Below are 20509 nucleotides of genomic sequence, written 5' to 3'. Positions count from 1 at the left end.
ACTCTCTTCACACATGCACACACAGATACACACGTACACAGTTGCTGTTGATTGACAGATGGTAATCTAAACCAGCCTCAGGATTTTAAAACAAGCAACAGATTTAAGGCTAATTCCTCCACTGTGAGGTGTCAAACTACATGATGCCCGTCTAATGACTAAATAAACCCGAGTCACAGTTTCATTCTTCCATGCCCTTTCTTTGAAACGAGAATTCGTGTAAGCACCACATGACTTAATGGCTGCCTTTCCCCCCACAGTGCCAGATGGTGATAAATGTTGGTTTAGTGAAACAGAGAAAAATGACATTCAAGGTAATCTCCTGCCTCCACAAAAGTATATGTCAGTGTGCTCGTAGTAGAAATTACTTAACACATGTAATCCCGAACAATTTACTTTGCTGTGATGACCACACAATTCTGCACCACTGGTTCAATTACTTTTTATCTATTTCAGACATTTTACTTTTAGCTATTTCAACAATTTACAATACTTTTAGCTAACACTTAAACACTATATTTATCCATCATAGCGACTATTTCGCCATTACCTCTACCATAGTCATCGCTTACAATTTCACCATTACTTTTCGCTAGCTAGCCTATTTCACTTTTAGCTATCTATCCACCTGTTTGCCCATTACTTATTGCAATCTATTTAAACAGTTTTATCCATTACTTTAGGATAAATATTTCAAAGACTTGTACATCTTATCATTACTTTAACATAACTATTTAAGCAGTCTATTTACTACTTTTAGCTAGCTATCTATTTCAACCATTATCCGTTAGCTTTAGTGTAAGGTTAGAGTTAGGCATTACAGCTGGCTCAATAAAGAGATATATTTTCAAAATCATATCATAATTTTTGTTTTATCAAATTTGTTGAGCTACTTCAAAATCTATCTGCTTACCCCCTGAGAATGAGAGGACTTTCCTCTGGGGTATAAGAACCCTATGGTTGGAGATCACTCTATGGATCGGCTTTTTATTAGCTTTTCACATAATTCCTATGGATGAGATAGAGATGCAAAATAGGACAAAGAATGATTAAAACATTTATAAAATTTTAAAGAATAAACAAATTTAATATGGAAAATTTGTGTATGAACACTTTACAATTGATATATTCCGAGCTTTTTTGGATTTAAAATGAAGCAATACAATATCTACTTATGACTTCTCACCACAAGTACTTCCTTAGTGTGGACATTAGTTGTGAGCAGTTTGATTAAATTATGTCACAGTCTGAGGAGGTGCAGGTATTTCATTAAAAAAAAAAAGAAAAAAAGAGTCAGACAAAATAAACATACATACAGTACTGGTAACACAATGTTTTTTGTTCTTTCTTTATCATCTGTGATCCCTCAGACTTATCTTAAGACCCCATTGGGATTCTCTTATCCCCAGGCTGGGAGCCACTGTCTCAAGGGCTTTACAACCAAAAAGTAACATGATAGTAAACAAACAAAAAACCTGTCAACACAGCAGTGAATCTGTGTGTGCAGGAGTTTACATTCTTCCCCGAGTATTAAACCTAAATTCCAGTCATGACCTTTGACTTTAAAAGCCAAAAGGTACTGACACTAGTTTGTCCTTGCAGGGCCGAGTCCACCACCTGTGTGTGTGAGCGCAGAGTGGTGATGTACAGTAGATAACTGGTTGACAGCAGCCAGCAACCCCCTCCCCAAACTAGTCACCTAGCCAGGATGGCACCAGCTCTGCCACACACACACACACACACACACACACACACACACACACACACACACACACACACACACACACCAGATGGGGTCCACTTCAAGACCACCACCCGCACTGATGTCATCGGAAAGAGAAGTAGGGTTGGATCTGAAGCGGTGGTGGTGGTGGTGATAGCGGGTATGCCAAATGACTATGTATGTGTGTGTGTGTGTGTGTGCATGTCTGTGTGGAAGAGATCAGGGGGCCAGCAGTGATATGGGAGATGGGTGAATGTTATTCCAGATGCTCCACCCTACATCCCTCCACCCCTCCACCTTCCCACTTCACTCCCTGCAGGGTTCTCATTTTTCAACAGCAAAAAAACAGGAAAGAGGAAAGTGTTTTCATGTGTGAGTGTAGAGTGTGTGTGCGTGTGTTGGATGCAGGGGGTGTGTCAAGTGTGAAGTGTAAATTTCTAATGGCGCAGCACTATGTGACAAATTGAGGAGCGACAGTGGCAGTATATGTATATGTGTCACTCTCCCACATAATAGCATGTGTTCATGTGTGCATAGCCTACATCTGTGTGTGTTTGTGCATGTATTTGTGTGTGTATCTGTGTATCACCGCACAGATGCGTGCTCATGTGCGAGCATCATTTGCATGCTGTTTGTCAGTGGGGTTGCAGTCTGTCAGCTTGGTCAGAGCTGTAATCACAAAGCCAGATGAAGCACTCTTAATAACAACCCAGTCCCACTGCCAGCATCTCAGAGAGGGGAGTAAATACTTCAAAGAGCCAAGCCGCTGCACAAATGTGTGCAATTGGCAGTGCTTGTACACATAAAATGAAACATTTCATGGCTACAGGATAAAAACAGGGTTGGAACCTTTGTAACATTTCAGCTATTGAGCTTTGATTGCCATTTGCACTTTACAGACATCGTCAGAATTCATCCCCTCCTGCATACATGCATTTCATTAACCCTTATTCATCAGTTCCAGGAAGCGAATTGGCACTTCCAGGTATGGATCTTTCTTCATTAAAGCCAATTCAGTCAGCAGGATTAGGGTTTTACTGTGGTTTCCATATTAAAAAAAAACAAACCAATTATAAAAGGAATTATAAAGCAGCGAATCACAGAATTAAACAATTATACATAAATCCAAATGCTGTACGTCCTGGTGCCTCCTTCCTCTCCCCTCTGCCTCCTCCCCTCTCTCTGCTCCCTCACTCCCTGGGCAGAATCCAGACAAAACGCCACCTGTGCAGGCTGGCAAGCCTTTCCGAGACCCAGACGACTGCAGCCCTCCTCCTTCTCTTCCTCCACCTCCTCCTGCTCCTCTTACTGACAGTGGCAGAGCTGACTGGGCTCTGAAAAATTAATCTGCAGCACAGATGAGTTACACAGCGGCACGTGCCTCAGTGCAAATATGGACTTACTTATGAATGGACGGGGAGATATAACGAAGATCGAGGGAAAGAGTGAGGAAAGATAGGGAGAGATGGTCCAGAAGCATGTATATGTGAGTCTGTGAGCAGGTTTGCTTATGTCAGATATTAGCCAGGCTAGTTCAACTCTGCAGATGTTGCACAAGTGCATTATTTGCCTTTGTAATTTCTAGCACGGACACATTCATTTTCCTTTGACACACAAAAACACGTATATCCAAAAGTATTCCTAGACATTTAAATGCAAGTGATCACACGCAGTCAGAGGATTGACAACAAAATTCTCTGTTCATACAACACATCTGCTCCAAACAACCTGCATCAGTCAGACAACGTTAAAACTGAGGAGTCTCCATCTTCTGCATCTGCTTTCCATCTATTGTCTGTAACTCAACCTACACTGAGATGATAAACAGCCTTTTCATTTGGCCTGAGCCTGGGCTCAATGTTTGTTCTGACGATGACGATTTATCCCAAAACCTAATGAAGGCGGTGTTTTACCTCCGGATTCAATCAGCATTCTCGTGCATTGGTCTAACCAAAATACGAAACAGGTTCATACGTTGTAAAATCTTCTGCTCATTTCCTTGATTTAGGAGCAACCACAGCGTTCTTCATAATCTAATAAAATATAATAAGTAATCCATAAGACCTGCCTTCGTACAATAGGAGCCATCTAAGGAAGCGCATCAGGGGGTCATATTTAGCAAGCTGCTCCTCTAAATCTCCAAAGTTTCCATTACATGCCTGGCTGGTCCCCTGATGTTAGCGACCAGGGAGAAGAGAGCGCTGCTCTGCCAAGAGTGGCCATTGAGCCAGAACTCTCCCACACATACTCAAACACACACACACACGTACTGTATACACAATACACACTCACACACACAAAGATTTGGCGAGCCCTCTTCTCCACTCATTAACTACGGGGCTGTCATTTCCAGAAAAATCCCTGATGCACAATTTTGACTGAAAACAGAGTGACTCTCCATGACGGGAAGAAAGCGTGTGTATGTTTATGTGCATGTGGGTGGAGGATAAATTAACAGCGGTACCAAATTAGCAGCAATGTGCTGTTCTGAGTGCTGCGGTCTTACTCAGCATGTTAAAGCTAATCCGCGTCCCTCTGCAACCCTTCTTCTCTGTTTGATGGTAATTCTGACTGAACACACCACAGGCCACAAACAAACATCAGACACCAGAGGGGGGTGGGGGGTGGGGGTGGGGGGGCAGTGAGATAATAGAGATAGGAGGAAAAAAAACGAAGAGAGAAAGCGACGTAGAGAAACACGGAAACATAGAAAACTCCAGTCCAGTCAGCCATGTGGCAGCCTCAGCGGTGGAGCTGACCTGCAGCAGGACCTACAGATCGTCATGTCAGCTGACCTCCACTCCCTGGTGGACAGATACACACAACAGGCATTTACAAACACACCCGCACACACTGCCGTTCAATCCTTGACCGCAACACTTAACCTGAGTCACCCCTGGGTGGGTCTCTGTCTGACAACCCGCTGAGAAAACTGTGGCAAATAGTCACATTAACCAAACTATGATTAATGTGTGTGTGATACTGTAAGAAAACTGGCTTTTTGGGATTATAAGGAAAAGAAAAAGACTCAGTAAGCACACAGAGGTCCAATGCCAGTATTTCACAATGAAGCTATATTTTAGTCACTGAACCTTCATTAGGCCAAATTTTTAGGAAAACCTTATAATGGCATTGAATATGCTTTGTCACACAAGTACACATGGGAAATACAGTTCAGAGCTGTAGATTCCCTGGTCCAAATACATAGCACACCCTACAATTACAACATATCACAAAAACTGAGGATGAATCAATACAGACAGCCGGTTGGAAACCGGAATAATGGAAAAAAGAATCAAAAGTAATTAAAGCCAAGAAAATGCTGCACAAACATCTGGAAAGCTGACATGAAGTTTATTTGTGTTTTGCATCACTTGCCGTGCTAACCAAGAACTCTGCGTCATCATTACATCATTATATTGGAACTAAGTGTGCAGAGCCTTTATTGGCTTCCAATTGATGTTTTTGGCCACCTTGCACTTTAGATTTGAGTTTTGAGTGTGGTAATCTTTTCAAAATGACACCTTTGAAACAAAAGGCTGCGGCGATACAATGAATGTTGAACTGATCACAAGTGTAGGACAACCTACAGAGAGAAAAAAAAACAGCTAGAAAACCTACCATGTACAGTAAAATTTAAAATCAGCTCAGAGACTTAATACAAAAGGCAGAGAAACTAGATACTTTAAATACATGAAGCGTCAGTGAGATTTAAAATGAAGACCACAACTACAAGGAATGAAAGTGACCCCATGTGCGGTATTTCAAATTGATTAATTTAGGAGCCAAAAAAAGGCTATGAAACCAAATCTTCTGACAGTCCAACCCAGAGAAGGCATTTGGTCTGCACGACTGAAAACCCAGAGCTCCTCGGAGAGCAAGATCAACGCTGTATTGATCCAACAATTTCGCTAAGTGCTGCTTATAACGACGACCAACTGCTCTTTAAAAGCGTTCTATGTGGAATTGCCTTCGTTTGCATGTACATGCCGCGCTGCCACGGCCCGATGTGTTGGCACAGAGCCACCTCTGGGGAACGTCTCACCCTCTACATCTTACTGTCTTTTGCTTTCCCTGGAAGAGAAAGGGAAGGGGTGACAGAAGGGGAGGCAATGACAGCAAGAGACAATGAAAATGGAAAATACAGGAGAGATAAAAAGACACAGCGGAACGCAAAGGACAAAAGAAGATATGATGGGAATTTGCAGAGTGAGTGACAGCGAGGGCGACTGTTATGTTCATCAACAATCACTTGGTCAACACAGGAGAAGAAAAAAAAAAAGCTAAAGAATTAGGATATTGAATTTTCAGCCTAATTAGGGGGAATACTATGTCCTTTGTGATCAACCAAGCAGAAATATTTAATTACAAAACCAATTACGAGGTGGCGAATGTATCACATCTGACACAACCATCCCCCAAGCAGAACAGGACATTTTCAGGAGGTGAAGCGGAGGAGAGAAAGAGGGGAGGAGAAGGTGAGGGAGGCACACAGAAAATGGCTCCCTGACAGATGTGTTTGTAGAGTTTTTCTTTTTAATTGTGTTCACGTATGTGTAGGAGAGAGAGTGGCTAAAAATAAATACACTTGAAAATCATGAATATGTATGAATACAGTACGTATAATGTAGATGAGGGTTGGTGATCCCACCTACATGTATGTAAGAACCTGCATGTTGTGTGTCTGCATGCATTAGAGTCAGAAAAATATAAATATTCAGTCAGCACACAGTTGATCTCCAACATCTTAATCAAAACAGCAACAGGGGGCAACAAAAGCAACACCTGTAGCAATCTGATGCAAACCAGTACAAAGGCCCTTGAGTAAACACTGGAGCAGGGCAATACATCAAGGTAATCTTGATACTTTGATATCAAAATACATCTTAAATGATGTCTTTTCTAGATCTTAAAGCAAAATGATACAATGTTGTGAACTTTTAACCAATTGTAAGAAGACCAAATAATCAGATATGAAGAAAAGAAGACTACACACTTTGGTCCGATTCACGTAGTTAATGATAAAGCAAAACTTTAGTAAGATAAATGTTTGACAAAAGTGAGTCCCGCATCTTTCATACCATCAAACAGACCACACCTATGTTTTGACATGCAAGTTATTAATTACAGTTCCCAAGTGCTTTTGGTTAATAAAATGAACAGTGAATCATTTTACTTGTTTGATCGCAAACTAATTTAAATAGCTATACTAAAGCACCAATATAGATCCCCTTATTTTTTTCTATTGATAGAGGTTTTTTGTTTTAATGTATCGCAACACGTGAGTTTCACATTATCACCTGGTGCCAATTCCAGTGTCCTCGTTTGATCTATGAGAGATCACTCAATTGAATTTGTATAGAATGTACTATACCATAGTATTTCTATTGTGACACTATCTGTATGAAGCTTAAAGGTACCCTGTGTGCACTATGGATTAATGTTTTGATGATGTGGGCCTCCATTTTCTTTGTATCTCCTGCATGCACACAAGGATGCACATGTGTACTGTACTGCAATGGCATAAATGTGCATGGCGTCAGCAACCGGCTGATTTATGTCAATGGTTTCACACTATTCCACTGATCGACAAGTGGCTATGATGACACTGGCAGGGAACAAATGGCCTGCAAGCCAGCAGACACAGATGTAAACAATGAAGGTTAAAAGTAGGAATGTATAAATATAAATGTTTTATAATAGAGGAAATGGGTTAAACACAATGCTTTTAAAATGTTTCTGTTGACACTGTGTTAGAGAGGTGCTGACTGAACTCCAGTCCTCTCAGAGGCTGTAACTTGTGCTGTTGTTTTTTGCATTATATAGTTTGATGTGTTTCGTTCCAACTTTTTCATTATTTTAAGCAATTGGAATTTAAATCAATAAAATTTTTGTTGCATTATAATAGTGAATATCAGCAAAACAACTAAAAAACATTGACCATAGTGATTTAAAAATATTGGCTTTCAGAAACCAGTATCAGTCATACTCTAGAGTGTGTGTGTGTGTGTGTCACTGGATGTGCTTGTGTGTACTTGCATAATGCACACACAAGCACATCCATTCATATGCGTCTGAGCCCAGAGAGCTGACGACCTGGCAGTGTTCTTATCTTCCTCACATTGCCGTGTGACTCTCAGCATTACCAGGCAGCACAGTCATTAGGGGCAAGAAGACCTTTCATATCTCAGTCAGCCCCACAGCTCTCCTCAGGGCTGGCCAACAGGGACCTTCTCCTCTTCTCCCCTCTCCTTCCCCTCTCCTCTCCTTCCCCTCCCTCCCCCTTCCTTCTCTCCTCTCCTCTCCTCTCCTCTCCTCTCCTCTCCTCTCTCTTCTCTTCTCCTCTCCTCTCAGCCTAGCTTTTTGTCTCTGTCCCTCTATTCTCCATTGTGTTTCTGTCTGGCACTGTCTCACACAGATTTAATGTCAGGTGTTCTCTCACTGTGTTAAATAAGTCATTTTTTTTTTCTCTGCCTTCGGGGGACAGAGCCCATGTTTCCCCCGTCAACCACAACCATCACCACTGTGCGCACGCACGCACGCACACACACGCACACACACACACACACACACACACACACATACACACACACACATACATAGAGACTGAATACGGGCTGTTTATGTTTGGCAGACAGCATCTAGGGATGTGTGCCTGTGTGTGCTGGAGATATAGGAGGTATTCAGGCGTGGGCTGCTGGTGGCTGCTGGGACGTTTCACCCCATCTCTTCCTCGCTGCCTTAGTTTCCTGACGCCCACCTACATTTTCTGAGGGCACAAACTGAATTCCTAACTCATGATGGTGGAACGACTGTTGTATAGGTAGGAGTGGTTCTGTGCTTTTGATCGTTTTGTTTGTGAGTGTGTGTGTGTGTGTGTGTGTGTGTGTGTGTGTGTGTGTGTCTGTGTTAGATGGTTAGATGGTTAGATGAGCAGGGACAATGAGATAATACACGGTCAATGCCCCCTTCTTCTTGGGGTTGTGCCAGCAGGCATGTCAGTCAGATAACTGGCACAATGAAACCAAAGCTCCAGGCAGAAAGGTAGAACATGTGCCATAATTTATGATGATCAATGTGTGTGCGTGTGTGCGTGCGTGTGTGTGTGTGTGTGTCTAAGAGAGCTAGTGTGGGAAGAAAGCTGTGAGTGACTAGACATTATTTCAACATATTTTTCAACATATCATGGTTCATTATCATTCTACAGTATATGATGTCTGCATGTACTGTAATTTCTCAGTGTGTTTTGGGTCTTTATCAGCTTTCACTGAGAAATATGAAAGCTGAAAGAAAGCAGATTGGTTTAAAATGATTCTCACTCAGATTTTATGCCCGGTGTGCAGTGAAAATTTGTTGCATTTCAGGCTGCTAAAAAAGGCACTGTTCATTCTAGTTTACAACAAATGCTGTAATGAGATGAGAAACAACTCAAACAAGTTCGTTCAAAATCAATAAATCAGTGTAGTGCTAAGTACAAACCACTTTTGTGTCACTTTAGTGAGAGAGCATGGAGGTTTTGCCATTGTTTATGATGAGGCTCTTTAAGGCTGCTATAATTATTTTAACAAGGGATCAAATGACTGCTTGTATGTGAAAGTTAATGCAGGTGCGATGTGCTGTTTTCATGCTGGTATTGTACTGCATAATTGTTGTGAACTAGATTTAGTAGACAAAGACATAGAGACGGTTCGAAAAAAATGATCTGTTTGAAAAGAAAAGATGGAGGAACAGATGGTAATCAGTCTCACCTCATGTTTGCCCTTCATCCTGCAGATCCTGATGTCATTCTTGTTCGACTCCCATGTTCTTTTCTGTACATTTGAATAGCACACATATACACACTGCTGGTTAGCTACATTTGCACTTCTCTGCAGTAGAAAATTACATCTTCCAGCATAATGATAAGTAATACAGCCTTATGAAAGATGTACATGTCGTGCATGTCTTTTCTGGAAGGTGCTCACCTTACTGTAGAACATCTCGTCTCCTGCAACGATGTCCAACTCCACACGGAAAAGGTCATCCCTGGAAAGAGAGAGAGATAGAGAGTGACAGTCAGGCAACACAGCACTACCCAAAGCAAGACACTGCACCAAGCAAACCATGAGTATCAGCTCCTCTGCAAGAGTACAACTTGGATGTTATTGCCAGCTCAATGCAGATTCTTTTTTGAGTGAAATCCAGTCCACACACTCAATAGAAACTCTCATTATTTCCAAGGTATACTGAATCTGTGTGGTTTAAATAATTCTCTACAATGTGTATAATCTTGCTCCAGTGCATGTAGCTATGTAATGCAAACATATTAGAGACATTTATTCCTTTAAAGTTGATCAGACCCACAGAGATTAGGGAAGAACTTTACAATGTCTTCCATTTCTCCCAATATATATGAGAAATGGAACCCGACTGCATAATGATGTCTCATATTTCCCCTTCGCCTTTTGCCTCTGCTCATTAAACTTGACTTGCTGCATTGAATTTTCTGCCAGGCCCCCGAATTCGGCTTATCAGTCTTATTCAAAAGGCCTGAAATTGAATTAATGGATGATTTAATCAAGTTGTTATACTGATGTTTGCACACCCACACATGCTGCCTACACGTGGTCCAAAACACCATGCATGTATTCATGATTTTTCCAAACTCTGCTTTTTCTCACTGCTACTCCACTGATAATTCTGCAGCAACCTTGGACGAACCTGTGAAAATGCCCACTAAATGAGAGCTGCGCTAGGCAGCTAACAGCTGACGTTTGCATACTGATCAAGGTCTCGCTATCTGATGGGATGGATCTGAAGTTTGGGCTTCATCTAAGCAAAGGACCAGGCTCTGAATGGGCTAATCTGTAAATCTGCCATAGCCGTGTTATTGCAGCAGTATTGATCCCATCTCTGATCCAGCTCTGCCTCCCTTCTGTGCTTCATGTTCTCTCTTGGTTCCTCCTTTTTCTTTAACAGAGGGGCTGGTTATTACGTGTGGGCGTCCACGTGCAAGTGCTTGTGCATATGAGTATTCAGACCACCTGAGTGTGTGTATCAATGCGTTTTTGCATTTATTTTTCTCTTTGTATTTGACAGTGAGCTGTGAGAATGTGCGCTTGATGAGAGCACAGGTAGGCCAAGTGCCATCAGGTTACTCATCTCCTGAATAATTCATCCTGGCTTCCTGTTGCTGTGTTAGAAGATTCCTGCTTTTATTCAACCTCGCAGACCAGGACAACGGCTGAGTGGCGAAGAAGTGCAAAATCACCAAACACTTGCTTGGTGCGTTCCTGCTTAACAGGTCAGAGTTTAAGCGTTCTCCAAACAGTGGAGTGGGCCAGAGTGTGAGGCGTAATCTCATCCAGGCTGCTTCAGCGTTGTCTCAGCATTAACATAATGAATATAGCAACAGGCCTCCTAGTCAGAGTGGCTGACAGCCAGCACTGTTGCCTCTGATAGAGCAGAGGAGGGGGAATTATTTACGCTGCTGCTTCTCTTTCTCTCTCTCTCTCTCTCTCTCTCCATCTCTTCTCTTGCCTGCTCCAGGTTGTTTGAATGATACAAAGCCTGTGGCCTGTATGCTCATGTTTGTTTAGATGTGTGTTAGTGGATTTAATGTGTGCTGCATGTGGTAGAAGGTTAGGATTCAGGGTAAGGACAAACACATGAACTGTGTAAAGATTTCATAGTTCTTTATGTGTATTCTATATGTTCTTTATGGGCGCACGGCCTTGAAATACCTCAACTCGTCAAAAAGGCACCTCAGCTCACAGTTCCCTGTCCAAAACTCTCCTATTTCTCTGCCCTTGTCTGGCCTTGTGTGTATGTGTGTATAATGTGCACGTGCCTCAGTTGTTATTTCATATATGCCTCAGACCTTTTTGACCTGGCTAATTCAAAGTCAACACAGACTCTAGAGAAACTGTCAACATTTCCTAAATTTCTTTCTTGACCAGCTCATGAACTTTCTCGTTGTGCTTAGCCAAACAAAAGCAGACTCAGGTCAGGTCAAGAACTCTTAAGCTGCCAAATTTCCCCATATTTCTTTTCGGTTTCCCTACCCTTTTTGTTGCTAGCTGCAGTTTTGTGGTTTCCTGTGAGCAGTGCTAAGCCTTTCTGAGCCTGCAAATAGAGTGAGCAGGAGAAGCCACTCCACTGGATGAAACTGAAATAGAAAGGTTTGAGCTGACCACCTGGTTACCTTGAGATGAACGCTGACTGAGGGAGAGTGTCCTGTGGCATGTCTGTGTGTGTGACCGTGTACCTGTGTGTCGGTAAATATGTGCCCGGCTAAGTACATGTGCCCCACTTCTTGACAACGTATTCACTCGGACCACTGAGTATGCAGGGATTTCAAAAGTGAGAAGTGGGTAGTAAACCCCTGCACACTGCCTGCATTAAGTTTATCAAGAAAGATGTTTTGGTTTAAGACCTTCAGGCATTAAACTCACAGTGCTTAGAAAACAACATCTGTATACTTGAGCCTTGAGGAGTCAAGTCGCAAACACCACAGACATGTTACATAATTGAAAAATACATAGAGAAAATTAGATAAGAAATGTTACTCAAATTACATAGTAATGATTTAAAGTTATTTTTGAAGAAAAAATGTCAAAAAATACAGGTTTCTTTTCTTTTTCTATGACAGTGAACTGAATGTCTATAGGTTTTAAACTACTGTCAGAAAACAATCATTTTTTACAGCTCTAGTAAAATAGTCAAAATTTAAAGCAGCAGCTGTTTTTGCAGACATCAGTCTCTGCACATCATGTGTCATTTCATTGGTTAAGCACATTAATTTGTTGTATATTAGCTGCCAAAACGCTATCTGTCAGGATTAGTCCACAGTGCACAGTCTATTGCACCAATACATAGTGTGGAATCAGTGTTTGTGGTATGTGTTCATGTGGATGTGTTCACCTGTGTGTCTCCCCACATACTCCTGCATGCAAACTTTCTCTCCCGGCCTCACTACAGCTGAGCAGCCTGGCAGCTCTACCCCCCAAAGCTTCCCAGTCTTTGCCACAGTTGATCGTCTCCCTGTCCGTCTGCCATGAGTCATTTGACCTGTCTGTGACCTCTGCGTAACCTCTAGTGACCTCTGTGGTCTGTGCCTGCGGGCTAATAAACTGAGCAACTGGCAGTCAGCACACTTTCCCTTTCCAGCTAATGCAAAACGAACACACACACACACACACACACACACACACACACACACACTGCAAAAACCTCTTATGCTTTATCAAAATCAAACAGTTAATCAAGATTTGGCTGCGTTACTTTGGTCATCTTGTCAATAGGTAAACACTCTCCAATTGGTTTATATTTGTGTGGATTAGCCCTTTGGATCTGACCGAGCGCTGCCTGCCACCAGCCAAATACATAGTTTACTTTCATTTAGCAAGGATGGTAGGGGGACAGAGAGAGGTAGCCGCTCTCAGCAGGTGCTTGGGGCAGGGATTTAGCAATGCTTGCAGTCTGAGGAGCAGCTATGCTAATGGTGACAGGATTTGGGGATGAGTGAGGCGTCTTATCAGGCCATGCACTCTGCAGGAGCTTTTGGCAGTCATACCTGCCACCACAGGTACTTATTTATACATTACACATTTTAAATCTGCCTTCCTGCTGGGCTGTCTCTGGCTCACACATGCATTTGCAGATGGATCTCTTTCTTTCTCAACTGATTTTCTGTCAGGAAGCCGCAAACACTATTAGCCGCACTTACAAGAAATATATAAATATGCTCTTAAAACTCTTTCTCTGTATCTCTCTTGCTGCCACCAACAGCCCTCGCCTTTCTGTGTGTCAGTCTTGCATTTTATTTTCATCCGGCTGCCTGAGACATTCATATCAGTTTACCTCTGCTATTCAGTAACAATTTCTGCAGCTGTAAATTGAAATGAACGTTTAAAAAAAAATGCTTCATGGCTCTGCTTATATTTTAAAGCAAACCAACAGTAGCTGTCTGTGGGTAGTTTTACTATCAGGCTGTTTGCATGTCTGTGCTTACAGACCCTCTCAGCACAGACAGAATGGCTGGAACCATGTTACATGGTTTGATATATTTATTACCAACCCTCACTAGTGAGGTTAGACCAGCTGGAAGCCAGGGACTGGGTCATTTCCTGTACCACAGTGGCGTCTCTTATTGGAAACCACTTCAATCTTCTTTCAGACTGCCACTACAGCAAATAACCAGTGCCATATGTGGAAACCGACTGTGTCTCATTTTTTTCAGCATGTTTCAAGCTAAATTAATTTTTGGATGAGACAGGCAGTAAATCTTGAGGTGCGTGTTATTTGTTAACTCAGTCCGTCTCAGGTCGGCTCCCGAATGACTCCAGGGTGCAGCAGATGTAGCTTTACAGTGTAAACCCAGTGCAGCTGAGCAGGTCGTCCTCATCTGGCCCTCCTGACACCAGGGCTACTGCCTGTCCAGGATCAGCACATTCAACAGACTGACAGACATATGGGCACCAAACTAGAACACATTTCTGTCAAGCCAAATATCATAATTCAGATGCAGCTACTGTACCAGATTGGTTAAAAAGAAAAAATCTGTCTGAGTTCTGTAGTGATCTTACTACAGTTACTGATGTTAGCAATTTAGTCCATAAATCTCAGTCAGCTTAAGAAGCATCTACTACCACCAATACATTTATAGCACTATAGCATTAACTGACCTTTAAGTTTTGACATTTAAAGGTGCTACACACCCATAGTTTACACTCACAGGTCTTTTCAGTTACTTTGTCCACTTGACCATGTGGAGATGTACATATTGTGATGGAAAAGATAGATATTGATTGGTTCTGTGACTTTCTGCTTAGTTTTGATGTCCCTGAAAAGACGTCTCAAACCTTTGTTAGTTGGCCTCATGCAAATTTACACTGAGAAGAGGTCCATTCAACCAGAGTAATAAACATCTCTGTCAGTCTTCAGGGTTTATTTGTTACTCATTTAATGCATTTGATGATTCAGGTCTTTTGTGTAGAGTAGAAGACTTAGGCAAATGGAGGTGCTAAAATCTGAGAGACTATATTAAGGAGACAGAATATTAAGGAAAGTCTAATGGTCAGAGCTCAGTCTTTCATGGGGAAAATCTATTGACCATGTTAAGCCTTGTTTTTGTGTTATAATCAGGCTGCAGCATGTGGGTGTACTTTTGCATCAGTTTTACTTGGGTACAGCTTTACTTTGAGCTAAATGTTGAAATGCTGGCCAAAGTGTTGGACCAACTAACTGACAACTCTACTCTATCCTGCTACAATTAATAAATTTAAGAGGTAACACTTGGCTCTCTACAGCAATGCTGATGGTATTCTTTAATAAGAACAAATTAGGTCAAAGGCTCAGACAGCTGTAGCTAAGTCCTAAAATAATGTCCAATGTATATGGCTAATGTTGCATGGCAAAGACAATCCAGCAGATTTTAAAGCTGAAAATCGCTCTGACAGAGCTATATTTGTATTTGTATGTGTGTGTGTTGTGCAAGCAATTATCATATCATGCATATTACCCAGATTTGTCAATGCTCATGTTAACATATGGCCATAAATGAATAGCAAATATGTCTGTTTGTATGGCTGTGTGTGCTGGCGTGTGTCGTACCTGGCTCCAATGTACAGTGTTCGATTGACTTGCAGGATCCTCTGGATGTGTAGAGGCTCTTGTCTCAGCCATGTTCGGTGGGGTCGGCCCAGAAACACTGGATATCGTCTCACCACTGAGAGACAGAAACACGCGATGACTGATCACAAACTGGCATTCCTTTTTGACAAAAGCAGTCAAAATAAAAGGGGTTTTGTGTTAGTTTGTTTTGACAGTTCGGCAGCAGTGACAGGGCGATGTGGAGACAAAGTTTGAGACCTGCAATTGAAACAGCAGCATATCTGATACATTAAGCAGACAGAGACACAGAGCAGAGCACAAACAAATAATCTTCTGAGAATGAAAGCTGTCTGAACTATACTGCATTATGTCACTGTTGTTTTGCTGACTGACTGAGACTCACTTTTGATGAAGTGTTCATTTACATGCTGTTTTTTGTTGACAAGTTTGGAAATACATGTTACGCCGACTGATTCAGATAATTCAAAAAAAATGAGAGACACAGAGACAGGTGACATTTTAAAAACATCAAACATGTACAATAAAATCTTCAAAGTGTTTCAGAGGACAACGGTTTCTGTACATGGGGGAAGGGAAAACTTAAGGGAGAGAAATCAAAGATAAAAGTGGCGGAAATTGTTCATCTACTTTTTTATTACATTGTCCCACAGATGTGACACAGTGTAAATATAAAACTGAAGAGAGAAGCAGAAATAACAGTGACCTATGAATCAGATGGATTACTGGTGGAAAACCAGCATGGCTATCTGTCTTTGACCTTGACTGAGGTGAATGGGACAGATTTCCTTGTATCTTCTCTCTGTCCTACCATTATTATTTTTTATATCCAACCCTATAGTTCATTTATCAGTTTCCTCTTCTTATCCACCTCTGTGTTTTGTCTGCTTCTGCTTTATGTCGATCCTGTAATTTCTTACCTACATCACTCTGTCCTGGGATCCACTACTATTCATTCTTTTCTCTCCGTTTTCTCCTACCTTTACTTTTCTGTCCATCTTCATACTTTCGTTTATTTGTGTTGTCCGTCCATCCAGATGAGCTTGCGTTTCATACTATAACGTATACCAACTGTAAACCACAACAGCTGAGTTCAATGCAGTCGCTCCTGTGTAGCTCTCTGTAGCCTGACAGCCTCTTCACTCTACTGTGTGGTATTGATACGCGAAGAAGGGTCTGGACTCAGCTGGGAACCCATCAATCAATACTATTGAACTGCAATCAATCAAGGTCTGGCCTGAGCTGGAGACTGCCAAGCTGATATGGAGACTCAAAGTCTGAGTGTGTAAGGAGCTCTGTCTCTTGAGGGTCTGTGTGTGTGGGAAAGTCATGAAAGTGAGAGCCCCTTCCTACACTCTGTTCTCATTCCGGAGTGTGACCCCACACCCCTTGACCTGCAAACCAGTCAACACCCGTCGTGTGAGAGCCTGTGTGCCCTCAACAGCCCACACCGTGACCTTAAGCCACCTCCATGCCCCCCCCCCCCCCCCAATTCAACACCCTACGCACTAGGTCACCTCACACATCACGACCTGCGTGAGAGCCACGCAGGAGAGTTGACGGCTAGAGGGCGAGAAAATCAGTGGGGTCAGTACCTTCAGTGGGGATGAAGTTGAGGGGCCCCGGTTCCTCAGGGAATGCCGAGCTGCCCATTCGGAGGAGCCAACACAGCAGGAAGAAGGAGGGAGGGGCCACGGTCGCCATAGCAACAGAACTGTACTCTGTGGAAATAAAAAAAAAAGACAGAAAAAGGAGAAAATGCAGTGAGTGGTTGCTAAATGAGGCAGAGGAATGAGACATACATAAACATACACGGACAGAGAAACATTCACTCACTCAATCACCGCCTGACAAACTAACTAGCTTAATGGCCGAATGGCTGGTTTTCTCAAGTGAAGCTCTATCTTTGTATTCCCACTGCATCTCCATCTCTTCTCCCTGATGCCAGGGGAGACAAATAGCTGCTCAGAGCGAGGGGTTAAGTCATCCACTGAGGGAGAAGTGTCCAGTCAGCTCTGAGTGCAGCCAGATCACTGTGGCACAACATCACCACATCAAGCATCACACCACCTATGACAAATCTGAAGACTAGGAGAAAGAGAAGCAGGAGAAGAAGCAGAGGGTGTGACATCTTGGACAAGTCAAAGGCCGACAACGGAAAATCTGCACAGGCAGAGAGTGAGGGAAAGGCTCAGTAATACTATAGATATTAAGCATTATCTAAGAGAGAGAGACTAAGAGAGAGAGAGTGAAGTGGTGGTCTATGTAAATTAAATGCTGGCCAGTGACGCAAACACTGTTAGTATTTTTCATCGGGCACATGCAGGTCTTGGACGTGATTCATGTGGAAATACAAATGATACCCAAATTAAGTTACCCTACACGATCCATCTGGAAAATGACTCCGGCTCTTTGCCTCATAGGAGAAAAGCTCTCAGAATTGCTGTTGACTTCAGCCACAAACCTCAGAAAGCACGATGGGCAGGCCGCTCCCGCGATTATGTTGCTGTAGTATGCGTGTGTTCGTATTCAATGTGCAATCCAGCGGGCAAGTTTCAAGTTGTTATTATCTTGAGGTCTGATTCCTCTGTAATTACCTATTAATTTCCCCTCTCCCCTCAAATCATACCCTCTTGAACCATGTTGCTATCTTAATGCTGAATGCAGCATTGAATAATTTGCATTGAAACTCAAGTAGAGAGATCTTACATCCCCACCACTGCAAACACAAAACATTTCATTCAGGCATACACAACTGCAACATCTCTAATTTGAATACTCAAGGTTGGATTTCTTTATGCAAAACATTTTAGCATTTTACTGTGGTCACAGATGCACGAAGCATATAACAATGCAAAAACAAACACCTTGCTGAGTGTACGGTATCCACTATTCATGTCCTTTCTGTGTCCGTCTTTATCTCTCTTTGACTCCTCATGTCACCTTCAGTTCAGTTCAAGTCGGCTAAATTGCATTACACAATTGTGTACCCATTCAGGCACAAAAGCAAAACTGAGTTTGGGCACTAATGTTGCCCAAATGGTTCTCCAGTTCATACCCAAGGTGATGAATGTGTTTAACGTCAGGGCTCTGTGGAGGAATCATTTATTGGCATCACTTTGTGCACTGAGGCATTGTGATGTTGAAACAGAAAACCTCCATCTCCAAAATTTGCCAAAATTGAAGATGAAGCCCTCCGTTAAATGTTGCTGTGGCAACACTGCAGCTACATTCAGGACAATTAATTAAATAAATAAGTAAATAAGAGTCATTAACAGTGCACTGGCGCTGTAATGCTGATGACAAACCACAATCTAAATATCTAAAGTTTGTAATGTGGTTAATTAAGTAAACTTGTTAACAATAAACAATGGGTTTATATCAATGTTACATTAAAATTAAATGAAGTTAGGTGCAGAAAAAAGTTTTAAAAAAAAGAGAGTAAACAAATAGAATAAACATCAGCAATTGAGAAAGGTGACACACTGTGGTATAGCACACATATGGAACCAGCTTCTTCAGTCATTCTTTTTCTCTCACACACTCTCACTCCCCCAAAGGACACAAACAGCCATTGTGCAGCCCATCTCTTTAATGGAGTCCCAGACATAACCTTATCAGGACACATTATCTTTATGGGACATTTCTCAAATTCCTTGTTCTGACATCAGAATAAAAGTGGGAGGCATGCTAATTACCCAACACCCACAAGCAAAATTACAGGAGGTGAAGGGGAAAGAGTCAGAGAGAGAAGAAAGGAGGTCATGGGGTAGCAAGAAAGAGAGATGGAATGAGAGATAAGTGAAAAACATAATAGAGAGAGGGAGAAGATGAGAAGTCAGGAAGTCAGTATATCCAATCACAGATTCTATTGTTTCTGCTATTAATAATGTATGAATAAATGTCAGGCGGTACGCATTCGATTAGTATAATTAGACACCCTGGGCTATACAATTTCATGGGACAGCAGAATAAGTAGATACACAAGTATTAAAGTGAGTGTGTGTGTGTTCTCTGTGTGCATGTGTGTGTGTGTGGGCACGCAAATAGTTCCAAGCCAAAGCATTGCAGTAATTATGACAAATGGCTACAGCCGAGTCCATTCAGAAGCCTCGCTGCATGGCACAAGCTGCATGGTAGTATGCCATTAACATTGAGCGAGGCGCACTGCAAGTCACATATACATTTTGCCATTTGGAGGAGACACTAATTCAAAATATTCAACCCATGGGTGCTGTAGCACTCCATGTACAAAACTGAAATGACAGTTGATGGCACCGAAGTAGTATTGAAGTTGGCACACAGTGTGGGCTCCATGGATTTAAAAAACTTTAAAAACTATACTGTCAGTAGCAAATTATTGTGTCAGTTCTTTCACAGTGGGGACTATTGTTTCCAGTGTTGTGACAAAAGGAATTGAGCGTGATTTTGGGCACTATCCCAACATTCTTATTTGGGTGCCAAGTTAATACAGATGGTAAGTGACGGAAGTAGAGAGAAAATGCAAACGATAGCTAGTCGAGTGAAACTTCAGTCTGAGCTGTAATCCCCAATCCGCTACAACTATCTTGTGATTACTATTAATGAAACAGGATTCCTGAAATCACCACCATGCTCCACTCGCTTCAACAGGATTTACACTGACTTGTTAGTTTGTCCTTTAACACAGCCCAGATCAATTTGATGATGGGTGTTTAGGCAGGTAATTTCCTAAACAAAGTCATTAAGAGATAATTTAGCTGCTGAAAAGGTGGAGGGAGTTGGGCGTGGAGGGTCCCTGGACCCATCAATGCCACATCAGAATGATAACCACAGTAGCCAACTTAGATAACAAATCACCAGCAAATCAATGATGCCTAGTGTCTTTAGTGAAGCCCTAATGAGGACTGATACTGTTCTGAGTCAGACTAAAGTCAGACTAAAGAGCAGAGGCTTAAAAGAGAAGAAAGAGAAGAGGAAATGGTTTGATGGCAGATGTGAGGAATGCCTGCAATGTGGAATTGGATGCTGGTTATTCAGAGATAGTGACCCTCTGCTACAGGGGTTTGGATCCTTTGCATGCAAACAGAACACCTCATCATCAAACGAAGGCGCTAATATGCTCTGCATTGCTTTTGTCACTTATTACAGTTGCCATGACTCTCACTCTCTCCTCTCTCTCTACCTTTTCCCTTT

The 20509-nt window shown here is 42.1% G+C and overlaps 1 protein-coding gene across 1 annotated transcript in view; it reads right to left on the bottom strand.

Annotated features, from left to right (window-relative positions):
* Positions 1-20509, bottom strand: part of sema6b (semaphorin 6B) — a 120844-nt gene that overhangs the window by 47646 nt on the left and 52689 nt on the right. Inside the window, exons 2-5 of the mRNA XM_022759420.1 lie at positions 16930-17055; positions 15317-15431; positions 9688-9748; positions 9472-9534 (exon numbers count right to left, since the gene is read on the bottom strand). Coding sequence (XP_022615141.1) covers positions 9472-9534; positions 9688-9748; positions 15317-15431; positions 16930-17038 — 348 coding nt within the window. The 5' untranslated portion in view covers positions 17039-17055. The remainder of the gene's footprint in view (positions 1-9471; positions 9535-9687; positions 9749-15316; positions 15432-16929; positions 17056-20509) is intronic.

The sequence above is a fragment of the Seriola dumerili genome, unplaced genomic scaffold, assembly GCF_002260705.1.
Source record: "Seriola dumerili isolate Sdu_G_001 unplaced genomic scaffold, Sdu_1.0 BDQW01000322.1, whole genome shotgun sequence".
Lineage (NCBI taxonomy): Eukaryota > Metazoa > Chordata > Actinopteri > Carangiformes > Carangidae > Seriola > Seriola dumerili.
The sequence above is the reverse complement of the archived record's forward strand: the minus strand, read 5'-3'. Positions and strand labels throughout refer to the sequence as shown.